Source organism: Psittacula echo, assembly GCF_963264785.1.
Source record: "Psittacula echo genome assembly, chromosome: 4".
Classification (NCBI taxonomy): domain Eukaryota; kingdom Metazoa; phylum Chordata; class Aves; order Psittaciformes; family Psittacidae; genus Psittacula; species Psittacula echo.
The window spans coordinates 64279722-64307667 of NC_137738.1; the positions used below are offsets into that span (position 1 = coordinate 64279722).

Consider the following 27946-nt stretch of genomic DNA (forward strand, 5'->3'; position numbering starts at 1 on the left):
TTTTTTTTTTGTTTAATGACTGAAATAATTAAGATCCTGAAACTGTCTCTTATATGAAGGATGGTGCACACAGCCACTGTTATGCCTCCTCATTATGCTGAAGCATTTGTTTGAAGTCTGGTATTCACTGAGATGAATACGGTGCATGAGGCAGTCACTGTTTCATCCCGAGTACATATTCCTTAATCTTGACATCCTCCTTTCAAAGACAGGCAGTCACTGTTTCTTCCTGAGTACATATTCCTTAGTCTTGACATCTTCTTTTCAAAGAGTGATCCTGCCTTGACTGGAGATCAGCAATATTTGACCTAGACAACTTGGGAGAATTCCAGTGTGATGTCTGAGCCTTTTGCTGAAAATTAGATGTCTGCAAGTGTACAATTGGTACTACACCGTATAGCACAGCTCATAAAGGTGCAAAGTATGAAGTTGAAAAATATTAATATTGTAGTATCTTCCTTTGGCATGCTGCTTATGATTAATTTCCCAGACGTTATTAAACTGCCATCATCCCTCTGGCTGTCAACTTAGGTGCTAGGTGCTTTATTTGTACTGTTTGCAACAAGCATGTTTGGATAGGAAGTTTAAGTGAATCTAATACAAATGTCGATGTTATTGTAAAATAGCTTTTTCATGTAATATTTTTATTTGTTTCTTTAAAATTGCAATGGGCAATACACACCAAATAGAATGTGGGGTGTTTTTGGTTTTTTTTTTTAGATATTGAGATTTATTTGTAAATGAATGAAATATGAGGTTTACCTTTGGATGGAATTGCTGAGCTTAATTTAGCAATTCCAAAATGTGTTCTTGTCAGTAAAATTTAGTGGTTGGGAGGATGTAAAGAAGTAAAATATTGTCTGTGTGGATATATTTAAAATGTCTTCATGTGTCCTCATGTTCTTGCTGCTTTTGCGTTTGATTTAGTTAATCCTGTGCTAACATTTAGTTTAACATATTTAAAGCACAAGAAGGTACTGCACTGTCTCTTTATTTTTTGTATTGCCTTATGGCTGGGATATCTTTCACCTTTTTAGCTTCCTTTTCATTTAAAATGCTTCCATTTCCACGAGTGAAAGTGAAAAATAGCAACCTGCTATTAATTGCCAATGTATAAATCATAGAACAGTTAGGGTTGGAAAGGACCTTAGGATCATCTACTTCCATCTCACCTGCCATGGGCAGGGACACCTCACCCTAGACCATGTCCCTACTGGACAGCCAGCTTGTTTTGTTAGTGATCGTAGGAATTAAGTAAATTTAAAAAGGGCATTTCTTTGACAATAATAGTGGTAATATTTCAGTGGAGAAAAGAAAGAGATCTATTAGTTCCTTACATAAAAAAATGTAGGAAGGCCAGGAGTGGGAGGAAAACATAATTAGTTGATGAAAATATGAAGTGGAAAACTCTAGTAATGTCTGTTACTTTTGTGATATTGCTAGAATTTTTTTAAATGTTTCAGTTTAATGACTGAAAACTTGCTGACTTTATGTTCCATGTTTGCTTTCGAACAATAAAGTTTGAATCATTTCACACCTGAATTCTGAGTATAATGATCTGCCTTTATATTTTACTTTCTCTCATAAACAGTTTCAACATTAAAAATGCGCTTGCTTTTAAAAGTAAAACGAGCTTTAAAATTATTGCCTCTCATCTTCCCAAAGCCTTAGAAAGGTGGATACTGCTCTTCAAATTTCAAATTGGCAAATTTCATCTTGCGTCTCTATAATGTGGGCCCTGGTAAGTATGATTTAGTCACTGCTGCCTTTTAGGTCCTTGTTCCAAAACCAGCAGGTCTTAGCAGGATCAAGAATCATTTGGTATTGCAGATGTTTCAGATCAAACTGCTGGCAAACAGATATACTTCTGTAAAATCAGAAGGAATTAGTTATCCTTATAGTGGCTGCAGGAAGACAACCGTAGCTGATCCACTCCAAAGGCAGCATGGTGCAGGCAGGTATCTTCTTCTGCAGGGTTTACTCATAGGCCTACTGCATTTTTGATGCTGTGTTTAGAGCTGTCTCTAACATGGAGTAATAGTGTAAGTTCATAGACTTTACCTTGTTTTTCACATTAACAGTAGCACCTGTCCCCTATTTTCTAGCTGATGACTACTTTTGTTTTCTTGTGTTGCCTTGATGAGGGTGGGTGCCATGAACCAGAAGTGAAAGGCATGTGTGGGATTTGCCTATAAATGAAAAGCCATGGGTAGCTGCTCTGCCAAACCAGCCTCCCCCCATGGACTGCAAGTTCTGCAAGCACATAGGCGTGCATAGAGCAGCATTTATTAATATGAGCTCAACTATAGAGCTTAGGAGCTGCATTTGGCTCTTTGGCCAAACCTGTGATCAGGGAGGCGTGTTCTTACTTGTCCTCTGGAGTTCCAGGTTTCTTATTTCAGATAGTATTAATGATGAATAAAGGCAGAAGAAACACTACTTTAAAATTCAATTTCCTAACAAATACGCCTGCTGGAAATGCTTTAAAATCTCCTAAAAGCATGTGTGAAAAGTGAACTTATTTAAAATGGGTTCAGACTTCACTGTGCATGTTATTTCAGAAAGGACATTTAGATAATGTTAAAATTATTTTGTTATATGTTATTTTAAAGGAACATAATTCTATAGAAAAATGTATTTTAGTGTAGAAATAAAATAAGTAGGCAAAATGAAGTGATCTTTAATAGTTAATGGCAGTGCTGTCATCAGTAGGACATTGATTTACCTTTTTGTTGGGTTCAAACAACTTTTAGATATGCTATTGCCCTTCCATAATGGCAGCTACAACGTACACAGGCTTTTTCACTAAGAGCTATGCAGCTGTGAATTATGTGTCATAAATACACTGGACAGCTCAAAAGCTGCAGTGTTGCTTGCCTTGTTCTGCTTCTAGGCTTGAATTTAAACATGTCCTTTCTGTCTCCTTCACAGTTAAAGATCTTATATTTCCATATTTTGTAGCTTCATCATTATAACATTTGTCTCCAGAATATCAGCTGTTGTGATAGCTTTTCTCAAAAAGCGGCTTAGTGCAAGGTGGGAAAACAAGCAGACCTGACAAATCAGTGACATTTCTCTGTCTGTGTCTGGAACACTGCATTTGGATTTGCTTTTGTGCAAGGTTGATAGCTAAAATACAAATGCACTCATTAAATGAAGAAAAATGTTAATGATAATTGGATTAAAGCAGGGATTTCTATAGAGTATATGACTGTGTGTGGCAAGGGGGAAGTAGTTTTATTAAGTCTATTTTAAGTTATTTAAATTCTGGATGGCCGATGGTCTTCAGGCATGCTAAGAATGATGCAGATCGTTAGGTTTGCATAATGGTGTCATTAATTGTTTCAAAAATAATCTAAATCTGTATTTATCTGCTACCATCAGAAGCTGTAGATGTGCATTAGAGTTCATTAATTCAGCTGTGGGCACCTTTTGAAATTAAATAACTTTGAGAATAGTTTCAGTAAAAGGCTTGGAACGAGTACAAATTCAGATGGAGAACAGCTGTGGTTTAGTGTATAGATATGAGCCTGTTTCACAGAGGAAATAAGACCATGCAGAAATAGACTGCAGTCTTGGAGAGAGCCCTGCAGTGTGTAAGTGTGTGTGTGTGCTCCCAGTTGTGAGATGAAACATCCTGAGGCATACTGTTTCCAGTTTTCTGGTAGCCCTCTTATTCCCTTTATCTCTTATAATAGTGCTGTGTGTATTACAATCTTTTTTTTTTTTTTTTTTTTTTTTTTTTTGTGTTGTAATTTTCATTGCCTGTTTTGCTGGTTAGAATTGGCTAAGCGGTTGTCAAGAAGGATGCTCCTGCATCAGTGCCGGAGGCTGTTAATGACCTGAAAGCTCCCAGCGTGGGCTGATGCAGAGGAAATCTTCCCGTAGGTTGTAATCACTTACTGCTATGGGGGGCTAAAGTTCAGTTACATAGATTTCACTATAATACTCTTGTGTTAGTGGTACTAAAGGAGTAATTGCCACTTCGCCTCATTGCTGGTGACTTTTCTTTAGGGAAGAGAGAGAAGAAGAACCTGCTGGGTGACCTCTCCATGTTACCATGTGCTCTGTGCTTTCGCCTCCCTCCTATTGAATCTTGATTATCAGCATTTCAAGAGAGATTTTTTTCAACTTCTTTAATTGCAGTGCCAGCTAAGTTCTGCTTTCTTAAAATGGTCTTTCAAGTTTGTGATGTGAGTTTGTATTTATAGCATTAACAAAGCCATGTTATTTGTTTTGTTCTCATCTAGGTGCTTGAACTGAGATTTGATTTCTCATCCTATGGATCACTGAATGAATAACAGATGGCCTTGCCTCGTCTTACAGGCGCTTTACGCTCCTTTTCAAATGTCACTAAACATGAGGATTACAGTGAAGAATTAGCTGACTTAACGGTAAAGATTTTTTTATTTTCCAAAGTGTAATTTTAAAGCATTAGTGTATATGTAGTAAGAACTGTTTGCTTTCTTCATTTGCGCTGCTATTTTGTAAGACCAGGCAAGCAAGACTGGGCAATGTGTGTATAGTTTCCTGTGCCTTCCTTCATAGTGTCCTCACCCAAAGTCAAATTGGCTGTAACTTTGTGATTTATGATAGGTCCTTACAATCATGATGTGCTTTATGGATAGAGTTGCTTGGCTGTGTTTGTTGGCTGGGCTGGTATGTTTTTAGTTCTGAGCTTATGCAGAGCTCAGGAGACGAATGCTTCCCTTTCAATATGAAGTTCACCTTGGACTCTTGTTGGGGGATACTTAGAATAAATTTAGTGATACTGAATTAAGGTACTTCCTCCTCCCACACTCCCCAAACACCTTCCCCCCCCCAAAAAAAAAAAAAAAGGGGGCAATAAAGCAATAGATGCATTGTGGGAAACTGAAATGTGAAATGGATTTGGAATCTTGGTAGCTATAAATCTCTTGAAGTTGCAAGTGTTTGGCTTTACAGAGAATTTTTCCTTGGAAAGAATAGGGTTGTGAGAAGGATGTGTGTGTATCTTCCCTGTTCCTTACACTCAGGAAAGAGTATAAAGAATAGGTAACAAGGAAACTGCTTGTAATTGTTACTACGTTCTGACTAAATACAATTGGAGAGAGGTGTTTCTGTCTGGTGTTCAAAGGAGCCCCTATATAGTAATTTGAAATAAATAAACAGAAGTATTTTTCATTTTCAGACTAAAAGATCAAAGCTGCATGCACAGTTGCTGAAGTCTGATCTTACTTGGAAGAAGATAATAAAGTTTGTTGATGACAATTTGGACAAGAAAGAACACCAAACTGTAAATGGTGATTTAAAAACTATATTACAAGCCGCAAAACAAATAGGTACATTTTCATTCTCCTGTTGTATAATAATATACTGTTGGATTTGGTTTTTTGCAGGGTTGGGTGGGGGGTGGTTCAGGCTGCTTTCTGCTTGCATACTTTGCAAACTGATACAATTTTAGTTCTACCTTGATGCCAGGCTTGCCCTGAAATACCTTTCAAACTCCAGTAAATCTGATACTTATATGCGCAATTTGGTCTTCTGTTTTATTTTGAAGTATGACTGTGTTGTTACATGGATATTCTTGCTTTTTGATAGCATTGTTTTCTGGTGTGTGGCATGGTTTGTGATCAACCTTTAGTAAGCAAAAGCAACAGTGACAGTACTCTTGAGAAAAGAACAGTTGGTGTTACCTGCTTTAATTCCACATGATTGGTATAATGAAAAATTGAACTGCCACATAGGCAGATAAAAATGTGAGAAATACTTTCTGCTAGAAATGTTAGGTGTTGAGGAGAGAAATAAATAATAAATTTCACTCATCTGGAATTAAGCTTTTAAAACTGAAATACATTATGGTAAAGAAAGTGTGAAAACTTAGTTTTGATTGGAAACTTGGTTTTTGATCGTCAGACTAAAACTAATTCAGCTTGCGCTGTTAGCAGAATTTAACATTTATAAGCAAAATAAGTATTTGCCGTTCTTAGCTGCAAATGCTGTGTTTGAAAATAATTTGGCAGATTTGTTTTCTGTATTAATGACAGACACAAGTATCAGCTGTGTATTTTTTTTCTTTTAATTTTCACTTTTTGCCAAAGATGGCTGCAGAAAGCTTCTTTTCTTTTTTCATTCTGCCTGTCCCCTCCCCCTCTCTCCGCATCCCTCCTTCCCCCTTCGCTCCCCCCCCCAGGCCTGCTTTAATAGCATGCCCAGTGTGGTGGTTAGGTAGAGCAAATGGCAGGACTTTAAAGTAATGGTAAATTTTTGTTTCATGAAGTGGAGAGGACAAAAGAAATGAAAGCAAATGTGCAATTATTGAGTTAGAACAAGTTAGAAAGAAACTATCAGCTGTGACACATCCGAATAAGGATGTGTAATGTTAGAGACGCAAACCAGTACAGATTACAGTGACCAAGGCCCAAATTGAACTGACAGTAATGTTCCAGCCATCATCAACAGAAATGTATAGTAGGGAAAGGGAATTAGCTTTTATGCCTTTCTACTTGAATTTCAAGGAAATTAAATCTCAGCCTAGGCAACAGATACTGTAGTATTGATTTATTTTAGGGGGGAAGTGTCACTTACAGAAATGGTCTGATTGGCTTAAAACAAAAAAGGAAGGAGTAGGTTGAAATAGTGCATCTCTTGCTAAGTTGGGTGGCTTATTATATTTGGAGGGGGATGGTAAGTATTTTCTCAAGAGCTGCTTCAGTGAACTGGGGTCAATGACAATAGGTTTATTATGGGCTAATTCTGATTTAAGAGCCTTTTCTCAAATCCTTCAGTCGAATTGCTCTTTTAGTAGCGTGTACTTCTGTTCTGACATACGTGACTTTAAATAATGATGCATATTTGTATGTCAGGAATATAAGCGTGAGGTTCATGCAGCCAAACTTAGGTCCATGCGTTTTTAAATATTGAGCTTTTTTTTCTCCCTGTGGTTCCTGTATAGCCAGTACTGAGAAGGAGGCTGAACTACCTTCTTCCTTTGAGATATATTTACATATATATTGTATATGTGTGTATCTTTATGTCACTTATCTTCCATATGTTGATATCTAATTATCCTGTAAATACCACCTCCGATCCTCTCCATGAACTTTTCAGCTTTTCAAAGTGCACCATAGGGAAATTCAAGAGAAATACTGAATTTTTAGTCTACTCCATGTATATGTTATGTCTCTAATTACTCAGTCTTGTTCCATCTGCTTATGCTGGATTTCTTTTGCTCTAACCTAATGTAAATTGAATAAAGTCACAAGTAATAGTTTCAGAGTAATTAAGAATCTTCCCACTGATTTCAGAATGTTTTTTAACATGGAGAATATGGGGACATAATAGAGCAAATACACAGACCCATAACTGAATAGCAAAGGTATACAGAGGCAGGCAAAAGACCGTTTTGATTACTGAACAGAGAATAGCCACGTTTACTATGGCAGAAGTGCCATTTAGGAGGCTTCAAAAAAGAATAATATTGTTACTTTTAAAATAAATAGTTTTTAAATAGTTCTTTTGAATTAGTTATACCAGGCGTTACTCAATGAGTATTATCACTTAAATCTCATTGTTTTCTGCTGAAGTTCTGCCAGTTGATCTTGATATGACTAAAGAATTGACCACATAAAGACATCTTGGCTATAGCAGCTTGTAAATTTCCACAGTAAACTTTTAAGATGTTTTTAAAATTTTGCAGTCTTGTAAGAAATGCTAATTCTACTAAAATTGTTGGAGTGACCAAAAAACCCCAAACAGTATGCTGGCTGGTTTTGTGTAGTTTATGTTTGATGACTTCTCAAATTTTGTTTAGTAGTGACATTTTGGTTTATCAAATGGTGGGTTTTCTTGAGTACTTTTGGGAATATTAGTGTAAGAGGTGAATTCATGGGGTGTTTTTTTTGTTTTTTTAACAGAATATGATACTTTGTAGATATAAATCTAAATTAATGCAATTATTTGCTTTAATTTCTTTGGGCAATTTTTGTAACTAATACACAATCTGTGGTAATTATACTGGGAATTACTACAAGAATGTAGTAATTCCTAGCTGAGTTCTGCATGTTTAGTCTGTTATGAATATTCAGATTAAGCAATGAATAAACAGTTGGGCAAAGTGGAAATTTGTTACCTTTAAAAAGCAAATAAATATACTGTTGTGAGTTCTAAGACCTCAGGCAAGTTTTTCCTTTAACTCAGAAAAATAAGAAAGCGTTGGTAATCCTTAACATGAATTTCTAGTAAGTAGAAGGATAATGAAGACAGATGCTTCATTATTATATATCTTTTATAATTCAGTACCTTGCAACAACTGTTACTTGCATGGTCTTCGTTTCATATCTCTGTTGATGAGACTTGCATCAAGAAATTTTATACAGTTATTTTATGGGCAATGAAAAAGAATTAATTTGAATTGTATAAAGTTACATTTGGTTTTGGTTTTGTTAACAGTTGGAGCTGAAAATGGACAAGAAGCGATTGAAAGTGGAGCTGTTTTTCTATTTAAGACATTTCACAGGAAAGAATGTGTTGGCCACGATGAGACAAAGGCGATCAAGCAGATGTTTGGGCCATTTCCATCATCATCTGCTACTGCAGCTTGTAATGCCACATGTCGGATTGCTTCTCACTTCACTGAAGAACAGCTTACGGCCCTCATACAGATGGCTGAAGAACAAAGTGATGAAAACAGAGTGATCTTTGGTAAAAATATAGTGTTTTCATTTGACATGCATGATTTGGATCACTCTGAGGAGCTGCCTGTGAATGGTGAGGCCGACGCGCAGAATACTATAAGCTTAGATTATAACAAATTTTTGAATAACCAGCTGAATCACTTACAGAATTACTGTGGTGAGAAATCTGATCTCAAGTCTTTGGAAAAAGTAGATGATTCTTTCTTATGGAGTGAAGTCGGAAAGTATCTGAATGAATCTCAAGGGAGTACCCCTGGAAGGCCAACAACAGAAGACCTCTGCTGTACTTTGTATGAGATGCTTGCTTCTACCAAAAGTGGTGATGAACTTCAAAATGAGGTGCAGTAGCATATTAACCATACTGTGTGTATTTGATTGTTGCAGAAATATACATTTATTTCATGTTGGGTTATGCCAGTGTACATTATCCATGTACACAGCAAGAATTTTAAGTGAATAGTCTCCTTTTCCCCCATAACAGGCAGGCTATTACCATTTGCTCAGCTACTCCATTCTTTCTTTTTAAGCAGTAGCCAATTTAAGCTACACAGAAAAGTGTGAGAAGTTGCAAAACCAAACATAAGTTAACTTTCTTAGACAGGTTCCATCTCCAGTTTCAGAGCCTTCTTGTTGCAGAAATGAAAGTTGCGCACGTGATGCTACTTCACAAATTTGTTGTATCAGTTCTGTTTCTTTCAATAAGGAAAGGGGGTGGGTTTATTACAAGAACAGCAAAGAAAGCTTGAGGGAGAGAGAAGAGTTGAAGGGTAAGCACAGTGGCAGAAAGGAGAAGGAGCATGATTGACGGCTGGTGAAAAGGCTTTCAAAGCATGTGCAGGAGGAATGATAGGTTTAATGTAGGCAAGGGAGGATTGGTTTTGAGTAGAGTTGGGAAAGAATTCCTGCAGTTTCCTAATTGCTTCTTCCTGTGTGCTTTTATGTTTACATTTTTTTTCTAAATTGCCATGCTTTCTTCCCCTGAAAACATCCAGAACTCAGATTTGCAAACTGACTTTTCAGACTAAATGTTGCAAATTTGCTATAGAAATACAACTTATCGTAGAAATAGACAATCCTGTGAAAAACAGTGTAATGAAAATTTACTAGAGTTTTTTATGTTGTAGTTGCAGATTTTGCTCTTCTTAATAAAAACAGTAAGTGATAGAGAAGAAAACCTGAATATTTCATTTTAGGTTTAGATAGCTACGTATTTGTTAAATGCGAACTCAGTCCTTTAAATGAGATAACAAGGTTTTATTGAGGGACAAAGTCAATAAAGCAAAAGTGACAGCGCTGGACGCATGACCATAGCCAGAGGCGCAAGTGATGAGTATTTGTTACAGGTTTATATACTTTTAAGTCTCCTTCTCTTGGCGTCTGTGCACTGCTCTCCGGTGATTGTGGGCAGGGGTCTTGAGGATGAAGTAAGGAGTCTTCCTCTTGTGAGTAGGGGTCTTCAACATGAAGTAAGAAGTCTTCCTCACAGTGTACTTTTCACCTTTGGCATAATTGGACGCCCCAGTAATCACAAATTAGCTGAAACCATCCATATCTATAATTCTCCTGATAACTAGCAAAGATTTGAAACAGCGTGGCCTTCCTGCAAAATTTATTGCAGGATGGGCAGACAAGGAGTATCCCAAGCTAGCAGATGTTTGGGAGGCTCTGTCTGTAACTGAAAAGTAGAAGCATGGTGTGAAAATAACTCATTTAGGTTTAGTGGGGCCACTAAATTCTGTTATCTCAACAGAGACCTACAACACAAACACTGTTCTTTGAAGCTAAAGGTACTTTAGAAAACTAGTATGAAACAATTAACTCGTTTAGTGGGGCCACTAAATTCCACAGACTTAAAACATAAACATTGTTCTCTTTCTACAACCTAAGTTAAGCTAAAAAGTACTTTATATTTTCCAGGCACTAGCTTTTCTTATATCAAGCCCCCCCCCCCTTCTTTCTTTTACCTTTACAAATTCTTTTTCTATGTGACTCCGTTTTGCTCAAGAGTTGTGGCCCTTTTTAACTTGTCTAATCTTGTGTCTTTAGCGAGCTTTGTTTCTGTTATTGTAAACTCATACAGTTATATCCACATAACCACACCTATAATTTGTGAAAGCCAATACATTTATGTGTTTATCACATATTGTTATTTGTTGCTGCTGCTTACTCTTGTTTCATTTGGTAGTCATTAGACTGCATTTTGGCTGTCCTTTTGAGCTATTATCTGCATAGGAACATTTTCTTATAAGCTTACTCTAATTTGAGAATCTAAATATGAATATAAAGGGATGCTGATCTAATTTCTACTGCATTAAAATGTATGTGAAAAACAGCACTTGCATGCATGTCTGCAAACAGTTTCACATTTTGGGGTGGTTGTATTAAGGCACATGAAAATAGAAGACCAAACAGGTCTTGGAGAAGGAGATTAGATAAGAGTATACATTTTTTTAAAAAGTACCCTAATTTCCCATAGGGACCTGAAGTTTATTAATTGTACAGAAATAAAGATGATTTTTTTTTTTTTTCCTAGAGCAGTGAAAGACTTTTCAGATAAAGTTACAGGGTATGCAGAAATAATTACGTACTTCTGCATAATGCTTATAATACCTACTGAATGCCTAAGTTTAATTTGTAAAATGTTAAAGAAATGCTTGAAACTTTTCACTTGAAGCAAGAAGAAAAATCTTTTTTTTTTGCAACTTTATGATCATAATGGGTTACTATATCAATTGTCAGGAAATTTAAGCCATCAGTGTTTATTTAGATCACCAATATCCTTTTCCTTTGTTTTTTTGGAACATGGACTTTCTGGCAAAATTTCTATTTTGATGGCTCTGCAGGAGTTTTAATTTGACAATATGAAAAAATTGTTTACTCTGCCAGTTATCTGAAGATTATTTAACAACAGTCAATCCTTTTCTTTGCTTTTAACTAGAGAGAAAAAGGATTCTTTCCCTTGAGTGTCTGAAACCTGTATCTTGTTTCGGATTTTTTAGGAAATCTGAGTAATAAAAATATAAATTTTCTCCCTGTTCTCCTTATTTTGGCTCCCATGTTGCCTTTTCTTGGAACAATCTTATTAATTCATTGTTCATTGTACAACGTGGGGGCCAAGGACAGGGTAAGACTAATTTGAACCTGATCACCTTCTGTTAAAAGCTAGCTGGCATTTGTATTGTGCTCTCTGTAGGAGTAGTCATGACTTGAAAATGTCTTCTGGGCTTTGGATTTTACCATCACTTAGGGATTATTATTTTTCTTATTACAGCAATTTTGCTACTGGCATCATTATGAACAGATGGTGCTTTTAAACCTGAAGATAACCCATTTCTAGAACTAGGTCATAGGTTTGCAGTATGAGATGGTATAACAAGCATGTGATTGATCATGCATACTGAAAATCTTACATTAACTGGGATGATGCATATAAGTTTCTATGCTGTATGAAATTTTTTTTTGCTTTAGAACCCAAGAAAAAAACCCTATTGATACTAAAGGATAATTCTTTGCAAATAAAAATCCAGATCTGTAAAATACATTTTCATATTTTAAAACAGTGGCCACTTCTATTTAGGAAAATACCGCTGCCTGTTTAAACAAGAACAGAATACACTGGTGGTGAGAATGTTGGCGAGTGGACTTCTCTAAGATAATTCTATTTGATTCACAAGAAAAGTGTATTAAGGTTCCAGATCACATTAAGAATTTAAGCTTTTTTAGGTGATTTGAGAGGTGACACCATCTGGGGGGGAGTTGTAGTGTATGTATAGGTACACACATGTATGCTATTCAGATTTTTATCTACTTGATGAACTGTATAATGAACTGAGATGAGTTTCTTTCTCCAGCACTGTATAGGTTATGTTTAAAGTGGTTGGCGAGGTAGAAGAAATATTTTGTTCTTTGTTTGCACTATTTAAGAATATTCCACTCTTCCTTTGGGAGAGTTTGTTTATCTGGCACATCACTGGTGACTCTTAATTAGAGGAATATTGATTCTCATGCTTGGAGTGATACGGGAATTATAATTTATTTGCTAAGTGTTTAGGACATGTGTTTTTCTTTGGGGACATAACATCTAGTAAAGCTAAATGACAGCTACTGGAGCATGCTTTTCATTGTATGTCAGATTTTGTTGATGAGTATGAAATGGTAATGATGCGGTAAGAAAACCATTATATGAAAACAGGAAGAAAAAGCTGATGACAAACTATAGAGTTTTGCCCAATAACCATCATGGGGTTTTATTATTATTTTCATTAAAACTTATCATGTAGTGCCTTCCTCAGTCCGAGTACTCAGTTTCTGAATAAGTGAGGCTTTCAGATGAAGACTAGAGGCATCTTGAGTGCATTTTAGCAACTTTGCCACCTAACCTCTCCCAGAAGAAGTAGGAAAATGTTGGAGAAGTTTAGTTCCTCTTTGGTTACACCATGCTGTTCTCAGAGCGTGTGTGTCTTTCTCCTGTGAACATAGTTTATCTGCAAAATTTTTTTTAATTTTATTTTAGAGATACCTGTCTCTATTTTTTACACTAATGCAGAGGTGCATTAATCCTTTATCGTAATAAAACAGGCAGAAATTTTCTGTAGAGATATAATAACTAAAAGAGAAAAAAGGAAATGCAATCAGAATTGTGTTAAGATCTTGTTTCTCCTGCATATATAAAAATTCTGAAAAATTGTGCAATTTATAAATCTCAGACTAAGGAAAGAACTTTACCCAAATAAAATTAAGAAACATTAATGTAGTTCAGGGTATTAGATTAAATAGCGTTTCCCAGACAGAATCATGGTAAATGCTGCATAGAGCACTAGGCTATGATGTGAAACAGCAGAAGTGTTTCAAAAAAATTAACACTGTAAGTAGTAACTTGCATATTATGTGAGTAGTACATATGTTTACTTATTCTATAGGCAAATAAATGTATCGTATGTAGAGATAATGCACAAGAAGTTTACTGCTTAGGCTTCTTTCATCTGCTTTATGGCTGTTATATCTCCAGCTCTCTGCATTAAAACGTAACGTACGTACATACCTGAACTATAGCATCCAGGGCTTCCATCAGTTAAATGCATTCCAGTTGTATTGCAGGCTGTCATGGTGGGAAACAAACATTCCTTTTCACTTCGTTTCTAAGAATAATTAATTATTCATCATTCCTACCAGAAAAGTAAAATATGGCTTCTACCTTGTTGTCATAAGCACCTGAGAATATTCAGGTAATGAAAACTACAGTAGACCAAAAGGTAGTAATGTGGAGTTTGAAGGTACTGAATCCTTCCTTCAAGGGTCAGAAACATTCCTTTCAAATCAAAGCAGAGCTGAAATCAGAAAAGTACACATTGTGGAATATAGGCTTTATATGATGGAAAAAAAAACCAAACCCAAAAGAGGCCAGGAGTTGGGCAGCACATCTTCCTGTATGTATTCCTTAATAGATGCATACAATAATATACCCACCATTAGAGGCAGAAGGTTACAGCTTTATGAAATTCAGTTTTCTTCATGCTTATTTCAGAATTAAGATTAATAAACTTATTTTGTTGTTTCATTAAGTAGGATTTTTTTAAGTATGGTGTTCATGTGTCTCTGAATACTTGATATAGCAACAGGCTTTTAGACAGGCTTTCCCTCTGCCTCTCCCCTTTCCCAGGCTTTGCTATGTGGGGCTCTGTTATCTCTCAGGCTTCTGCCTGTAACTTGTTTACCAAAACTGTGTTTGGTTTTTTGGTTTTGTTTCCCTGCTAGGGTTCATCTGCATTGTTTTTATTGCTGTACCCTAATCCCACCACAAATGACTGCCAATATGCTTTGTTGGTTGAACCTGCAAATGCTCTTGGCATCAGGAGCAAGGGGAACTTAACGAATTTGTCAATTCAACAAACTGTCAGGAAGCTCCTTTATGTTTGCCACCAGCCTTGCTGCAAAAGAGTAACAGAAGAGTAAAAGAAAGTAAAATCTATTTATTTAAACTTTCCCAGAATCTAGAAGGGACCTTTTTCTGTCAGTGATACAGTATCTTAAACTAAAGAAGACTCAATTAACAAAGATAGTGAGAAAGTTTGTCCCAACTTCTCCCCTGAACACTGTTCCAGAGTCTTGTTTCATGGGTGGTTAAAATGAACCTTTGTTCTGCTTTCTGGCTTTATTCAGGACTTGCTTTATGATCCCTTTTCCTGTGCTACAGTCGTCCTCTTTTTTCACCAATTTAAAAAATAAGCATCAAAGAACTGCGCTTGTAATTTTTTTCCAGACAATGCTATGCCTTTTAAACACCGTTCTTTTCATTTACCCTTCAGGGATTTCTGCCATCTTTTAATTCTTCTATTAATGGTTATCTTCACGAATTTAACAAGTCCTCATGTGGAAAATTGCAATGTTTTAAATGAAGTCCAAATGTGAGACAACTGCTATTTATTCATGTTCTAGGTTAATGAAGTGTTAGACCAAGTGGTGTATCGTTAGTAAGCCCATGCTATGTTTATGCTGTTTTCCGGTTACCTGTGTATTTTCTTGATTTTTTTTTTTTCCCAAAATAAATCCTTTTAACTCTTTGCCAATCATCTTTATATTTTCCTTATCCACACTGTTATTGCACTTGCAGATGTGTGCTCCCTAACCTACAGTTTCATCTGCCAGTTTTTGAAGATTTATGAAATATTGTCTTGCACTCAAGCTGCAAGAATGGTGAACTCTGAATTTTATCCCTAGCTTCTGTGTGATATTTTATATCCATACTCTTTTCTCTTTAACCACTTTATCCTTATGTGCAATATTTTTTCCTTTAACCATAGAAAAAATTTAATTTGAAATAGAAATGAATTATAGTAACAGGTAAATGCTTAAGACTGAATAATGAAGAGTCAGTTTCCCTTTCAAAATGGAAGTTTATGCTACAGTAAGAGACATATGTAGTGAAGTGAGCTGGTCCATGGAACTCAGAATGGAAAACATGACCTAGATAGTTTCAAAGCAAAAGGCACTAAAATGATTCCCTGTAGGGATATGAGCCAATAGAATCATAGAAACCAGGTTGGCAAGAACCTCAAGGATCATCTGGTCCGACCTCTCCTGGCAAAAGAATAGTAGTGAAGATGGCCCAGGACCCTCTCCTGCCAAATCTTGTAAGTGTCCAGAGTTGGGGAATCCACCACTTCTGGGGAGATTATTCCAACGGCTGATTGTTTTCATTGTGAGAAATTTCCTTCTTTTGTCCAGTCGGAATCTCCTCGGGAGTACTTGTGCCCATTACCCCTTGTCTTTTCCATGTGACCCCTTGTAAAAAGGGAGAGTCTATCATCTTTGTAGACACTCTTTAAATACTGAAGTATGATGATAAGGTCCTTCCTTCACATTCTTTTCTTAAGGCTAAACAAACCCAGTTCTCTCAGCCTTTCCTCATATGGCAGGCTTCCCAGTTCTTTGATCATCTTTGTGGCCCTTCTCTGGACTCTTTCCAGCTTGTCCACATCTCTTTTTGTATAGTGGGGACCAAAACCGAACACAGCATTCCAAGTGTGGCCTAATAAGTGCCGAGTAGAGTGTCCAGGTCTACTTGCAGGGCATCTCTCCCTTCCAAAGCATCCACTTACCCACTCAGTTTGGTATCATCAGCGAACTTCATCAGGGTACTTTTGATCCCATCTTCCAGATCACTTACAAAGCTATTAAACAGCACTGGACACAGTATAGATCCCTGGGGGACTACACTTGTGACAGGTCGCAAGTTTGAAAAGGAGCTATTTGCCACAACCCTCTGCCTGCAGCCTGTCAGCCAGTTCCCCACCCACTGCACAGACCACTTGTCTTGACTATAACACATCAGTTTCTCTAGGAGGAGGTTGTGGAAACACATGTAGAAAGCCTTGGAGAAATCCAGGTAGACAACGTCCACCACTCAGCCCACATCAACTGCGCAGGCTGCTTTTTTGTAGAAGCTGATCAGATTCGCCAAGCACGATTTGTAAATCCATGCTGGCTCTTCCCAGTCACGTGCCCCACTGGAGTTGCGACAGCCCCCAGGAGGATTCGTTCCATAACTTTCCTGGGGACAAAAGTAAGACCAGTGGGCCTTTAGTTCATATACCAACTCTTCCTTCATTGATGATGGGTCTGTATTTGCATCAATATGGATTTTTGTTCCTGAGGTCTGGGGTTCAGCTGTGTTGGTACAGACAAATAAAAGAAATACATAGGGGGAAATGGGTGTGGCTTAAACCACAACAGGGTGGATTTGATTTGGGTTTTTCCTCTGTAGTCATCTTTTGAGAAGTCTTTCCAATCTACCCAGTCCAATCCAGAATAGCACCACCAGCTTCTGGAAGCACGTGCAGTTCCTTATAATTAGGAGGTTTGTGTATGAAACTCTTTATTAAATGGTGGCTGAAGTTAAATAAGTAAATTCTTGTTTACTAGGTATTATTAGGTTAAGATATTCCCGATTGATAAAGTCTTTTCCTCGGTTAGACAAACTTGGATTTCAATGTGCTTTCCCCATTCTTGAAAACTAAGCTGTATTTCTAAAACTGTATCCTTCAGCCTGCAGCAATGACTCTTCTGTTAGTATTTCTTAGTGTGTCCTGGGTTCAGCAGTAGCAGTCATTTTTGTCCTTCTTAGTAGCTGGTGCAGCTTTTTTGACAAATTCATTTATGATTTTTTTGACAAAATCATTTATGTAAAAATGGACTAAACAGGAATCTGTAATGATCGTTATACTTTTAAGAGAAAATGCATACAGTCTTAATTTACATGACCAAATTTCTGATATCATTTAAAAGCTTAACATTATTTATGTGAGCATTTGATTTTTTTTTATGTGTAAGCTAAGACAAATGTAATGTTGTGAAATGACATTGAAATTCAGTTCGATAAGAAAGAGTGTATTTCAGAGCTCATAATGCAAATCAGCTATAAAATGATTTTTGAATTCCTAAAGACTGCGCACGCTCCTTCAGATGAATGAATTGAAGAGCACATACAGCATTGCACAGTATCACATTATTTAGAATAAGACAAAGCATGTGTAGATTTTGATTCCTACTAGTGAGTTACTGTGCTGTTTGCCAGTCGCACACACTACAGACTCTTCTCTGTATTTACTTCTTGCTCATTGCTTTCAAGAGTAGTCAGAAATTCAGTGTTATATTTCATAAATAAAACTGTATGTTCTAACTATTCGTATCCAAAAATTTGATGACCTGAGAAACACTTATCTTACATTTCTAAACCTGAATTCATTTTAACAGTTCTCAGGTCTGTACTGAGAATGGTTGCCTGAGCAGTCTGCATATGTAATTTACATTAAGAGCTCTGATCTCATTCAAGTTCACATTATAATACTGACTGTGAAGAGTGCTTCAGCACTTCATTTTTTGCGGACTTGTATGGTGCTCAGGTGCTAGTTTTGAGCTCATTCTGCTGAAATACTCTACAGGCTCCAGCAGAGATGCTTTAGAGAAAAAGGCTGCATTATCTGTGCACAGTGCAATTCTCTCTGGCTCAGTATTTGAGTGATACTTTTGCTTGGCTCAGAGGGCAAGTGGAGCTTGTTTGCATGTGCTGTGTAGCCATTCCCCTAGTTACAAGCTATTCCTCTCCATCAGAAAAGTGCAGTGTACAGGTATGAAAGCAGATGTGTACTTTCCTCAAGCAAAATACGATGAGAAGCATCGTCTTTTTGCTGCTTTGTAGAATGCTGGATATTGGACTTTGCAAATGCTTAGCTCTTTCGAATATCGAACATGAATTTTCTGCTATTTGGAAACTCGGTTTTACTTGTCATTAGCACATCAGTCTAACTTCATGTGCTTCATTGGTCTCAGAAGGTTCTCTGTTGCCTGTCAAAACCAACGCTTGGCTTTTCTGTATAAGCTGCTGCTCTTTTTTGGGCCTAGGACTTGCAGCTGCAGCTTTTCTGACTTGTCTGAAGCAGAACGTAAGGTGCTCTGAGAGGCCCAGTATAAGGCTACTGTTTTCCCTGTGTGATTTTCATCAGACTCTTATTAGATGGAAAAAGACAACATTGATGTCAAAATGCAGTCTGGCAGAACCCGAGGCCAACAGAAGTAGGTTTAGTATACAAACTTTAGAAAATGTAGCGGGGAACACTTATTGACATACAATAAAGAGGATAATGTACTGAGGCATAAGTGAACTGTACAGCTTGTTAGTGCGTGAGAACATTAAATTGGCCAGAAACTGAAGTCAGTGATGAAATGGCTGATGTGATTGTCCAAAGTGAAAGAAATAGGAAAATTGAATATACTTTGAAATAATTATCCAACATGTGTAAGTACAAAGACAAAAACCTCTAGGATAAAATACTAGCATCACTAAAATCGGTTGGAGATTTGTCCATGTTTTCAAAGAGGTTTCGTTTGTGCTAGTTGTCTTAGTCTGTGTTTATGTGTTTAACTTATGGAGCCAGTTTCTGAACTGTGTATGTGTATAGCTGATATTTTACATGCACACCCAGCAGAATAGCACCATTACAAAATAGGATTTCTCTAACATGTGGCTTGAGAAATTGTTGCCACTTTGAAGAGCTTCAATGTTATGGTGCCATTGCATTTTTATGAGACTTTCCAGCAGAGGAGCTACATATCTAGTTACGCACTCACTAGTTAACTACTTGTCATGGTTTAAGCCCATCCAGTAACTCAGAACCACTCAGCCGTTCACTCATGCACCCCGCTGTGGGTGGAATGGGGAGGAGAATCGAAAGAATGTAAACCCCATGGGTTGAGATAAGAACAGTCCAATAACTAAAGTATAATATTAAACTACTACTACCACTAATAATAATAATGATAAGGGAAATAACAAAGGGAGAGAATATAAAACTTAAAGAGGAAAGGAAAAAAAGCCAATAAACACAAGCGATGCACAATGCAATTGTTCACCACCCGCCAACCTATACCCAGCCTGACCCAAGCAGCGATTTGGGCCTTCCGGGTAACTCCCCCCCTGGACATGAGGGGCATTATATCCTCATACATTATATCCTCACTGGGGGGCACAGGAGAATGAGAGACTGAAAATTCCTTGATCAGGGTAAGTGCTACTTAGCACATGGATGTTTTAGTTGTTGCTATCAGCATTGTTCTCAGACTAAAGCCAAAACACAGCACTGCACCATCTACTAGGAAGGAGAAAAAATAACTTGCAGCTGAAACCAGGACGCTACTGTTTACTGAATGCTCTGAACAACTGGTACAAGCAGATGTAGTAATAACTATGTAAAAAAAAATTGAATGCTCATGCGCACAGAGGGCAGTCATACTGCAAGTTTTTTGTTTGAAATGGAAAATAGATTACATTATGGGGTTATTTTTTTCATAAAAACTTTGAATAAACAGCTTGGTTTAGAGCATGAGCTATTTTTTATGAGCTATCATATTTATTACTGTAGCTATTTACCATAAAAGACAAGTAGTGAAACGGCTTCCAAAAATGCTTTAATACAGAGAAAGTCTTGGATATTTGATGTCAAAACTGGGTGTCTCAGGAGTGTACTTCAGTCATGTTACAGGATTGCTACAGGCCTCTAAACTGAGCCTGTTAATGCCATGCTGGAGCTAGGCATGGGCCCTGCAGAAAAGCAACAAAAGAATTCTGTGCTTCTTGTATTACTAAATATCAGATATAATATAAATATAGTATACTATATGGATAGTTATGCATTACTATATTGTATTACTTGGCAATGTTTAGTGAAGCCCTAAATTTCAGGAGGCTACGTAAGAGATTAATAAAAAAATCGTGGTACTTTTGTTACATAGAAGTCATTACTAAACCTTTCCTTAATTATTTTAAGTTCACTCAAGAACAAAACAAAACTGTGGAACTTGGCTGAGTGTAGGAATTTGCAAGTGGACTTTTAGAGTAAAGTGTTTAATGGCTCTTCTTACTCAAAGTAATGAAATGTTAAATATATTGATGTGCTACTTAAGTTGACATTCTTTTAAAAATGCAGATGGTGAAAACATAAAAGTATTCACCCAGGTATGTTTAAATAAAAAAGATTTTTACATCAGATATTTAAGTAAAAAGCAAACACACAAAAAAAACACAACCAGAAAAATTTATTTTGACCTTTAAAACCTTCATTGTAAGCCCTGCCAGACACTTTCAGTGTTACAGCTACATTTCATAGTTGGTCTGAAGTGGAGAATGTGTTAATATAGGCTGCCTACTGATAGGAAAAGCAGTTTCAAAAGATGACTTCATCATTACTTTATATAGGAGGTGCTAAAAAATAATTGGAAAAGGGTTCACAGCAGGTCCATTGTATAGAAGGTAGCATGTGAAATAAAGCATGGAAAACTGAAGAAATGAAATATGAAAAAAATAATTGCCATTCTGGCTTGATATGAAGAAGTAGCAGTAGTACAAACATATTTAGTGTGGGAGTAATGCATCAGCTGACTGTGGCTTGCAGGAAAAGGCACTCAGAGAGAGGGAGGGGATAGCAATAGACTGGCAGCATAAACCAAACATTTTGTAAATATTGGCTGTTTTTCTTAGTGAGGAAAAATCTCACAAGTTTTGGTTAACTTTCGACTCTAGGCAAGTTTGTTTCCAGTGCTAGTGGAGCTGTTGCAGTAACTGAGCAATTTTTGCTGTTAAATGTGCATTGTCTACTTCTTGTGAAGCATTCTTCAGGATGCTGTAAGTTGCCTAATTGCTCCATTAGGACATGGAAATTCAGTTATCTGTAAAGGCTTTAAGCAAACACTGAGAATCATGACTAGATTATTATTTCAGTAAATATTATATATCCATTTTATATAAGGCATAGCTAGACTACCAGTGCTCTTTAGTAATGGGTATTGTCACAGGTTCTGTTAGTATGTCCCTGTACCTGTTACATACTTTTTACTATTGGTACTAGTTTTTCATTATTGCTAAACCACTGTTCATTTGGTTTCATTTCACATTCTGAAGTGGTGGTTAAAATGTTACCTAAAAATTGTATAAGGTGCTTCTAAAGTTATAGATGGCTTAGTTTTGGTTACAAAAAAAAAAAAGGAAGTATCGATCTGACTGCCAGAAATGTTCAACTTTTACTCCTGGAAAACTCTTAAACCAGCCCTACTAGTGATTGTTACTAGTCTGCTAGTGATCATAAAGTTAGCTGTAGGTTTAGGTAACCTATCTGCGATCCTTGTCTGAATGTTTGCAAATGGTTATGAAACCCAAGCTTCAGTACCGTAGTTAAGAGGTTTATTAGAAAACATGGAAGAGCAGTATCTACTAGTTTTTCCAAGTATCTGGGACAAAGTAAAGAAGAGGAAGTGCTCATAACCAGAGTAATTTTTTTAAAGTTCTCATTCCTCTTACTTTACATTTCTTCATTATTTGCTTATACACCCCTTGAAGTCACTCCATGATTTGATCTCCACACCCTTCTGAATGCAGTATGGCTCCTTTTGTGTCTGTGGGTAATTTAGAAGATTTTTACCAGGGAACTTTCCTGCATTTCTGTTGCCATTCTTTTACTTTCATGTAACTGTTTACTAAAAGTTAATTTATTAGGCTTGTCTCATTTAATAAGTCACATACGAGTTTACTAGTTGCATAGTAGAAAATAAAGAAAATTTGAGCTTAGAAATTGTTTCTTGGTTAAAATCGAAGATGTGGGATAGCTCTTCTTGCAAGGTTTCTTTCAGAGAACAGTTCAAAAACCTGCTGTTTTAACATCTATTTTTACTTAAAACCAACTAATTTAAATGTTTAATGCTATGTATATGCAACAGCACATGAAAGCTTTGGATATGATACTATTTTGATGTAACTTAATCTGCATTTTTCTTAATGTATCATGAAATTATAGTGTTAGCTTTTAGTTTTGTGTCTGTATGTACCCTTGCATCACAGATATTTTCATGTGAAAGCAGCTTGTCTCATAAGACATGTTTGGTTTTAAGTGTCAAAGTGCCTCTTACTTTTGTTCAGTACCAGGACTTTCTAGCCCTAGAAATTAACATATCACAAAGCTTATTCCCCATTACCTAGCTCATAAAAGCAGTACACATTTTGGGAAAGTACAGTCATATGTGGATCATTCCTGTGGTGTTTTATCTTTATCTTATCATCAAAGCTTCTAGCTTGGCATGAGACTGGCTTTTCAAGCTCATAGTCTTCTCTTTGTAATTTTATTAAAATTACTAAGAATTTTATATTCAGACAATACAAAGCTTGGGTCTCATTATTCTTGACCATGAAGCTTATCTGCTACGCTTTCGTATAGAGAAAATAATCCAGTTATTTTTGATACAATTTTCCCTTTTTTAGTTGTGGCCTTTTTTAGAATCAGAAGTATACAGCTTTGTTGATGTTCGAGGACTGTTGAAACCCCACAGATGATAGGAAACTTTGTCTTTTTGTGAAAACAGAGCCATGCTGTCTCCCTTCATAAGAAAACAAATTGAATGGCATTTGAATCCTGTTTTTTGAGGACAAAACTTAAGAAATTATGAAAGACCCACAGCAAGAGCCAAGAGATGCTAGGCTTCATCCTGGTGCTAAGAGGTGGTTATTCTCCTTCCTGTCAGCAACTTTTCCTGTCAACTCCTTTACTTCAGTTTTGTACTGAGAGAAAGCTTGTTGCATCTTTGAGGTGGTATGAGGCTTGATCTATTCATGATAACTTTTGAATCAGCTTCAATATATCATTAAACTTAATGAGATCTTTTCCTAGAGCAAGCCAGTCTGTAGCTGATAGAACTTTTGCCTTTTTATTTTCTCTGATGTTGAGAATTCTTTCTTTGATGCAAAGTTCTTTTCACATCTACATGGAGACATAAGGAATTACAAGTTCATCGAGAAATGCAGTCAGATGGCACCGTGAAAGATTATGGCTCACTCATTAATTAGACACAAAATCACTTTCCTCCAAGTCATTTTATGGAAGTCAGGAAAGGGGGAAATGCCACCAAAAAAAAAAAAATTCCCAGACCCACAGCGGGTTGAGTCATACAAGTTCTGTGGTCTTGGCATTGTGTGGGTTTTGTGACTGTGTGTCTTTTCCAGCTGAAGGAGAGTTTGTGCTGGTGCTTTACTGATGGGCTCCTGGTGTGAGCTAATGCTGCTGTGCTCATGCTTCATCTGCCTAGAGTTTAAGAGCAGGAGGCACAAAGAGCACTCATTCGGATCAGTCTCCTCTACTGGCCCTGAACACTTCCATCTCTGTCAAATCTGGAAGTTACTGAAGAGGGTTAAAAATGGTTTGTTGGTTCACACACTGGTAAATGCACAAAGAGATTTGGTAGGCCTTGTCTCCTTGGAAAGCTAGTTAATCTGCCCTCTGCTGAAGCCTTTTTTCTTTTCTATGCACCCTAAAATAATACAAAAGGCTATTTTTTTTTTCTTCAGGCAAAAACTTGCCATGTTGTCTTCTAACCCACTTGGGTGTATGGCAACCCAGGGTGTTGGAGGGCACAGCCTGGGGCTTGTCAGCATGAGCAGAGGCATGACACCTTTGACCTGTTTCCATGGGGAAGCTGGTTGGTCCTGGCAGCCTTACATCGAGGATATTAAAATTCGGGCTTTAATATCCTAATTGGGTTAAAACTTGCTTTAGGTCTTAGAGTCCCTTGCTGCTGTTCATCATTCACCTCTATTAAGCAACATGAACTATCACAGTATCACAGTATCACAGTATGTTAGAGATTGGAAGGGACCTCAAGAGATCATCTAGTCCAATCCCCCTGCCAGAGCAGGAACACCTAGATAAGGTTACACAGGAATGTGTCCAGGCGGGTTTTGAATGTCTCCAGAGAAGGAGACTCCACAACCTCCCTGGGCAGCCTGTTCCAGTGTTCTGTCACCCTCACTGAGAAGAAGTTTCTTCTCAAGTTTAAGTGGAACCTCTTGTGTTCCAGTTTATACCCATTACCCCTTGTCTTATCATAGTTTGCCATTGAGAAGAGCCTGGCTCCATCCTCATGACACTCCCCCTTTATATATTTATATACACTAATAAGGTCCCCCCGCAGTCTCCTCTTCTCCAAACTATAGAGACCCAGCTCCCTCAGCCTTTCCTCATAAGGGAGATGCTCCACTCCCTTAATCATCTTAGTCGCCCTGCGCTGGACTCTCTCCAGCAGGTCCCTGTCCTTCTTGAACTGAGGGGCCCAGAACTGGACACAATATTCCAGATGCGGTCTCACCAAGGCAGAGTAGAGGGGAAGGAGGACCTCTCTCGACCTACTGACCTCCCCCCTTCTAATACACCCCAGGATGCCATTGGCCTTCCTGGCCACAAGGGCACAGTGTTGGCTCATGGTCATCCTGCTGTCCACTAGGACCCCCAGGTCCCTCTCCCCTACACTACTCTCTAACAGGTCGTTCCCCAACCTATACTGGAACCGGGGGTTGTTCCTGCCCAGATGCAGGACTCTACACTTTCCCTTGTTATATTTCATCAAGTTTCTCCCTGCCCAACTCTCCAGCCTGTCCAGGTCCCGCTGGATGGCGGGACAGCCTTCTGGCGTGTCAGCCACTCCTCCCAGCTTAGTGTCATCAGCAAACTTGCTGACAGTACACTCAATTCCCTCATCTAAATCATTGATGAATATATTAAATAATACTGGTCCCAATACTGACCCTTGAGGCACTCCACTAGATACAGGCCTCCAACTGGACTCCGCCCCATAGACTACAACTCTCTGGCTTCTCTCCTTCAGCCAGTTTGCAGTCCATCTCACTACCTGATCATCCAGGCCACACTTCCTCAATTTAGCTATGAGGATGCTGTGGGAGACTGTGTCAAATGCTTTGCTGAAGTCAAGGTAGACCACATCCACTGCTCTGCCATCATCCATCCACAATGTTATTTCCTCATAAAAGGCTAGGAGGTTGGTCAAGCATGACTTCCCCTTGGTAAAGCCATGTTGACTGCCCCTCATAACCCTCTTATCCTTGACATGCCTTAAGATGGCATCAAGGATAAGGTGTTCCATCACTTTCCCAGGGATGGAGGTGAGGCTGACCGGTCTATAGTTACCCGGGTCCTCCTTCTTGCCTTTTTTGAAGACTGGAGTGACATTTGCTTTCCTCCAGTCCTCAGGCACCTCTCCCGTTTCCCAAGACTTGGTAAAGATGATGGAGAGTGGTCTAGCAATGACTTCCGCCAGTTCCCTCAGCACCCGCGGGTGCATCCCATCTGGACCCATGGATTTATGGATGTCCAGATTGCTCAACTGGTCCCTAACCCATTCCTCATGGACTAAGGCAAACTGCTCCAGTGACCTGACTTCATCTGAGGTCTCAGGAGTACAGGGTTCTTCAGGACTGCCTCCGGCAGAGTAGACTGAGACAAAGAAGGCATTCAATAACTCTGCCATCTCAGTATCTTCTGTCACCAGGGCACCCATCCCATTCACCAGTGGGCCTACCTTGCCTCTGGTATTAGTTTTATCAGCTATGTATTTGAAAAAGCTCTTTCTGTTGTCCTTGACCCCTCTGGCCAGATTTAATTCTAAGGAGGCCTTAGCCATCCTAGCTGCCTTCCTACATCCTCTAGCAGCAGCCTTATATTCCTCCCGAGTGGCCAGCCCCTCCTTCCATGACCTATAAACTCTGCTCTTCCACTTGAGCATACCCAGCAGTTCCTTATTCAGCCACGCAGGTCTCCTGGCCCTCTTCCTTGACTTCCTACGTGTCGGGATGCTCAGCTCTTGAGCTTGGAATAAGCAATTCTTGAATGCCAACCAACTATCTTGGGCCCCTTTACCTTCAAGCAGCCTTGCCCATGGGACTTCCCCTAGCAATTGCTTGAAAAGGCCAAAGTTTGCCCTGCTGAAGTCCAGGGTTGCAATTCTACTTGCTATTGTACTGGTCCTACCACACAAGATCCTGAATTCCACCATCTCGTGGTCGCTGCAACCAAGGCAGCCCTCAACCCTTACTGCTTCGACCAGACCCTCCTTGTTAATGAGGATGAGATCCAGCAGCGCTCCTCTCCTGGTCGGCTCATCCACCATTTGCATGAGGAAGTTATCATCCATCCACTGGAGGAACCTCCTGGACTGTGGCTGGGTTGCTGAGTAGTCCTTCCAGCAAACATCAGGGAAGTTAAAATCCCCCACGACGACCACGTCCTGTGACTGTGAGGCCGCTCTCAGCTGCTTGTAGAAGGCCTCATCAACTTCCTCACCCTGATCTGGTGGCCTGTAACAGACACCCACAACAGTATCACCCCTGCCAGCCTGCCCCTTAATTCTCACCCACAGACTCTCAACTCGCTCATCCCCTGTTCCTGGACAGAGCTCAGTACATTGTAGCTGCTCTCGCACATAAAGAGCAACCCCACCACCCCGCCTGGCTGGCCTGTCTTTCCTGAAAAGGACATAGCCCTCCATGAGTATATTCCAGTCATGCGAGCTGTCCCACCACGTCTCTGTAATTGCCACCAGATCATAATCTCCTGACTTAACACAGGTCTCCAACTCCTCCTGCTTATTTCCCATGCTGCATGCATTGGTGTATAGGCATTTCAAGGAGGGAGCTGATCTCACCGATTTCACCCTAGGATTATAGGAGGCCTCCCAGTCTTCATCAATCCTAGAGTGCTGCCCCACTGGGGCAAGCCCAGTTACAACCCCATCCCCCTTCGAATCTAGTTTAAAGCTCTCCAAATGAGCCCTGCTAATTCCTGCCCCAGCATCCTTTTGCCTCTGTGAGTTAAACCTTTCCCACATGCCATCATCCAGACTGGAGCCTTATAAAACCAGCTGTTATCAAAGAACCCAAAGCCCTGCCTAAAGCACCAGTCTCGAAGCCAATTGTTTACGGACTGAATTTTCCCATACAATCCCACATCATCACCGGAAGATGGAAGAAGCGAGGAGAAGATCACTTGAGCCCCAGACTCTTTCACCATCCGCCCCAAGGCCCTGTAGTCTTTCTTCATCCCCCTCAGACTGCGGGAAGCAGCTTCCCCCCCACCTGTCTGGAAGACCAGCAGCGGGTAGTAGTCTGTCGGGTGCACCAGGCTGGGGAGCACCTTGGTGATATCCCTGATCCGGGCTCCAGGCAGACTACACATTTCCCTATGATGAGGGTCAACTCTGCATATCGGGCCCTCTGTTCCTCTCAGAAGGGAATCGCCTACGACAATGACTTTTCTTTCTTTCTTGTCAGAGGCAGTCTTGAGGTGCGAAGTCGACCGCCTTTTCCTATGTGACCTTGTAGTTTGGCCTTGCACCACATTCTCACTTACCTCTCCATCCAGATCCAGGGCCTCAAACCTATTACTGAG

The 27946-nt window shown here is 38.7% G+C and overlaps 1 protein-coding gene across 4 annotated transcripts in view; it reads left to right on the top strand.

The window, feature by feature from the left end:
* ASCC3 (activating signal cointegrator 1 complex subunit 3) overlaps positions 1-27946 on the top strand; it is a 282281-nt gene that overhangs the window by 10762 nt on the left and 243573 nt on the right. For all 4 annotated transcript variants that reach the window (XR_013956598.1, XM_080615418.1, XM_080615419.1 and 1 more), the window contains exons 2-4: positions 4251-4394; positions 5171-5321; positions 8431-9014. Coding sequence is in view for 3 of the 4 variants with exons in the window: in XM_080615418.1 (XP_080471544.1) it covers positions 4305-4394; positions 5171-5321; positions 8431-9014 (825 nt within the window). In the remaining variant the exon portion in view is untranslated. The remainder of the gene's footprint in view (positions 1-4250; positions 4395-5170; positions 5322-8430; positions 9015-27946) is intronic.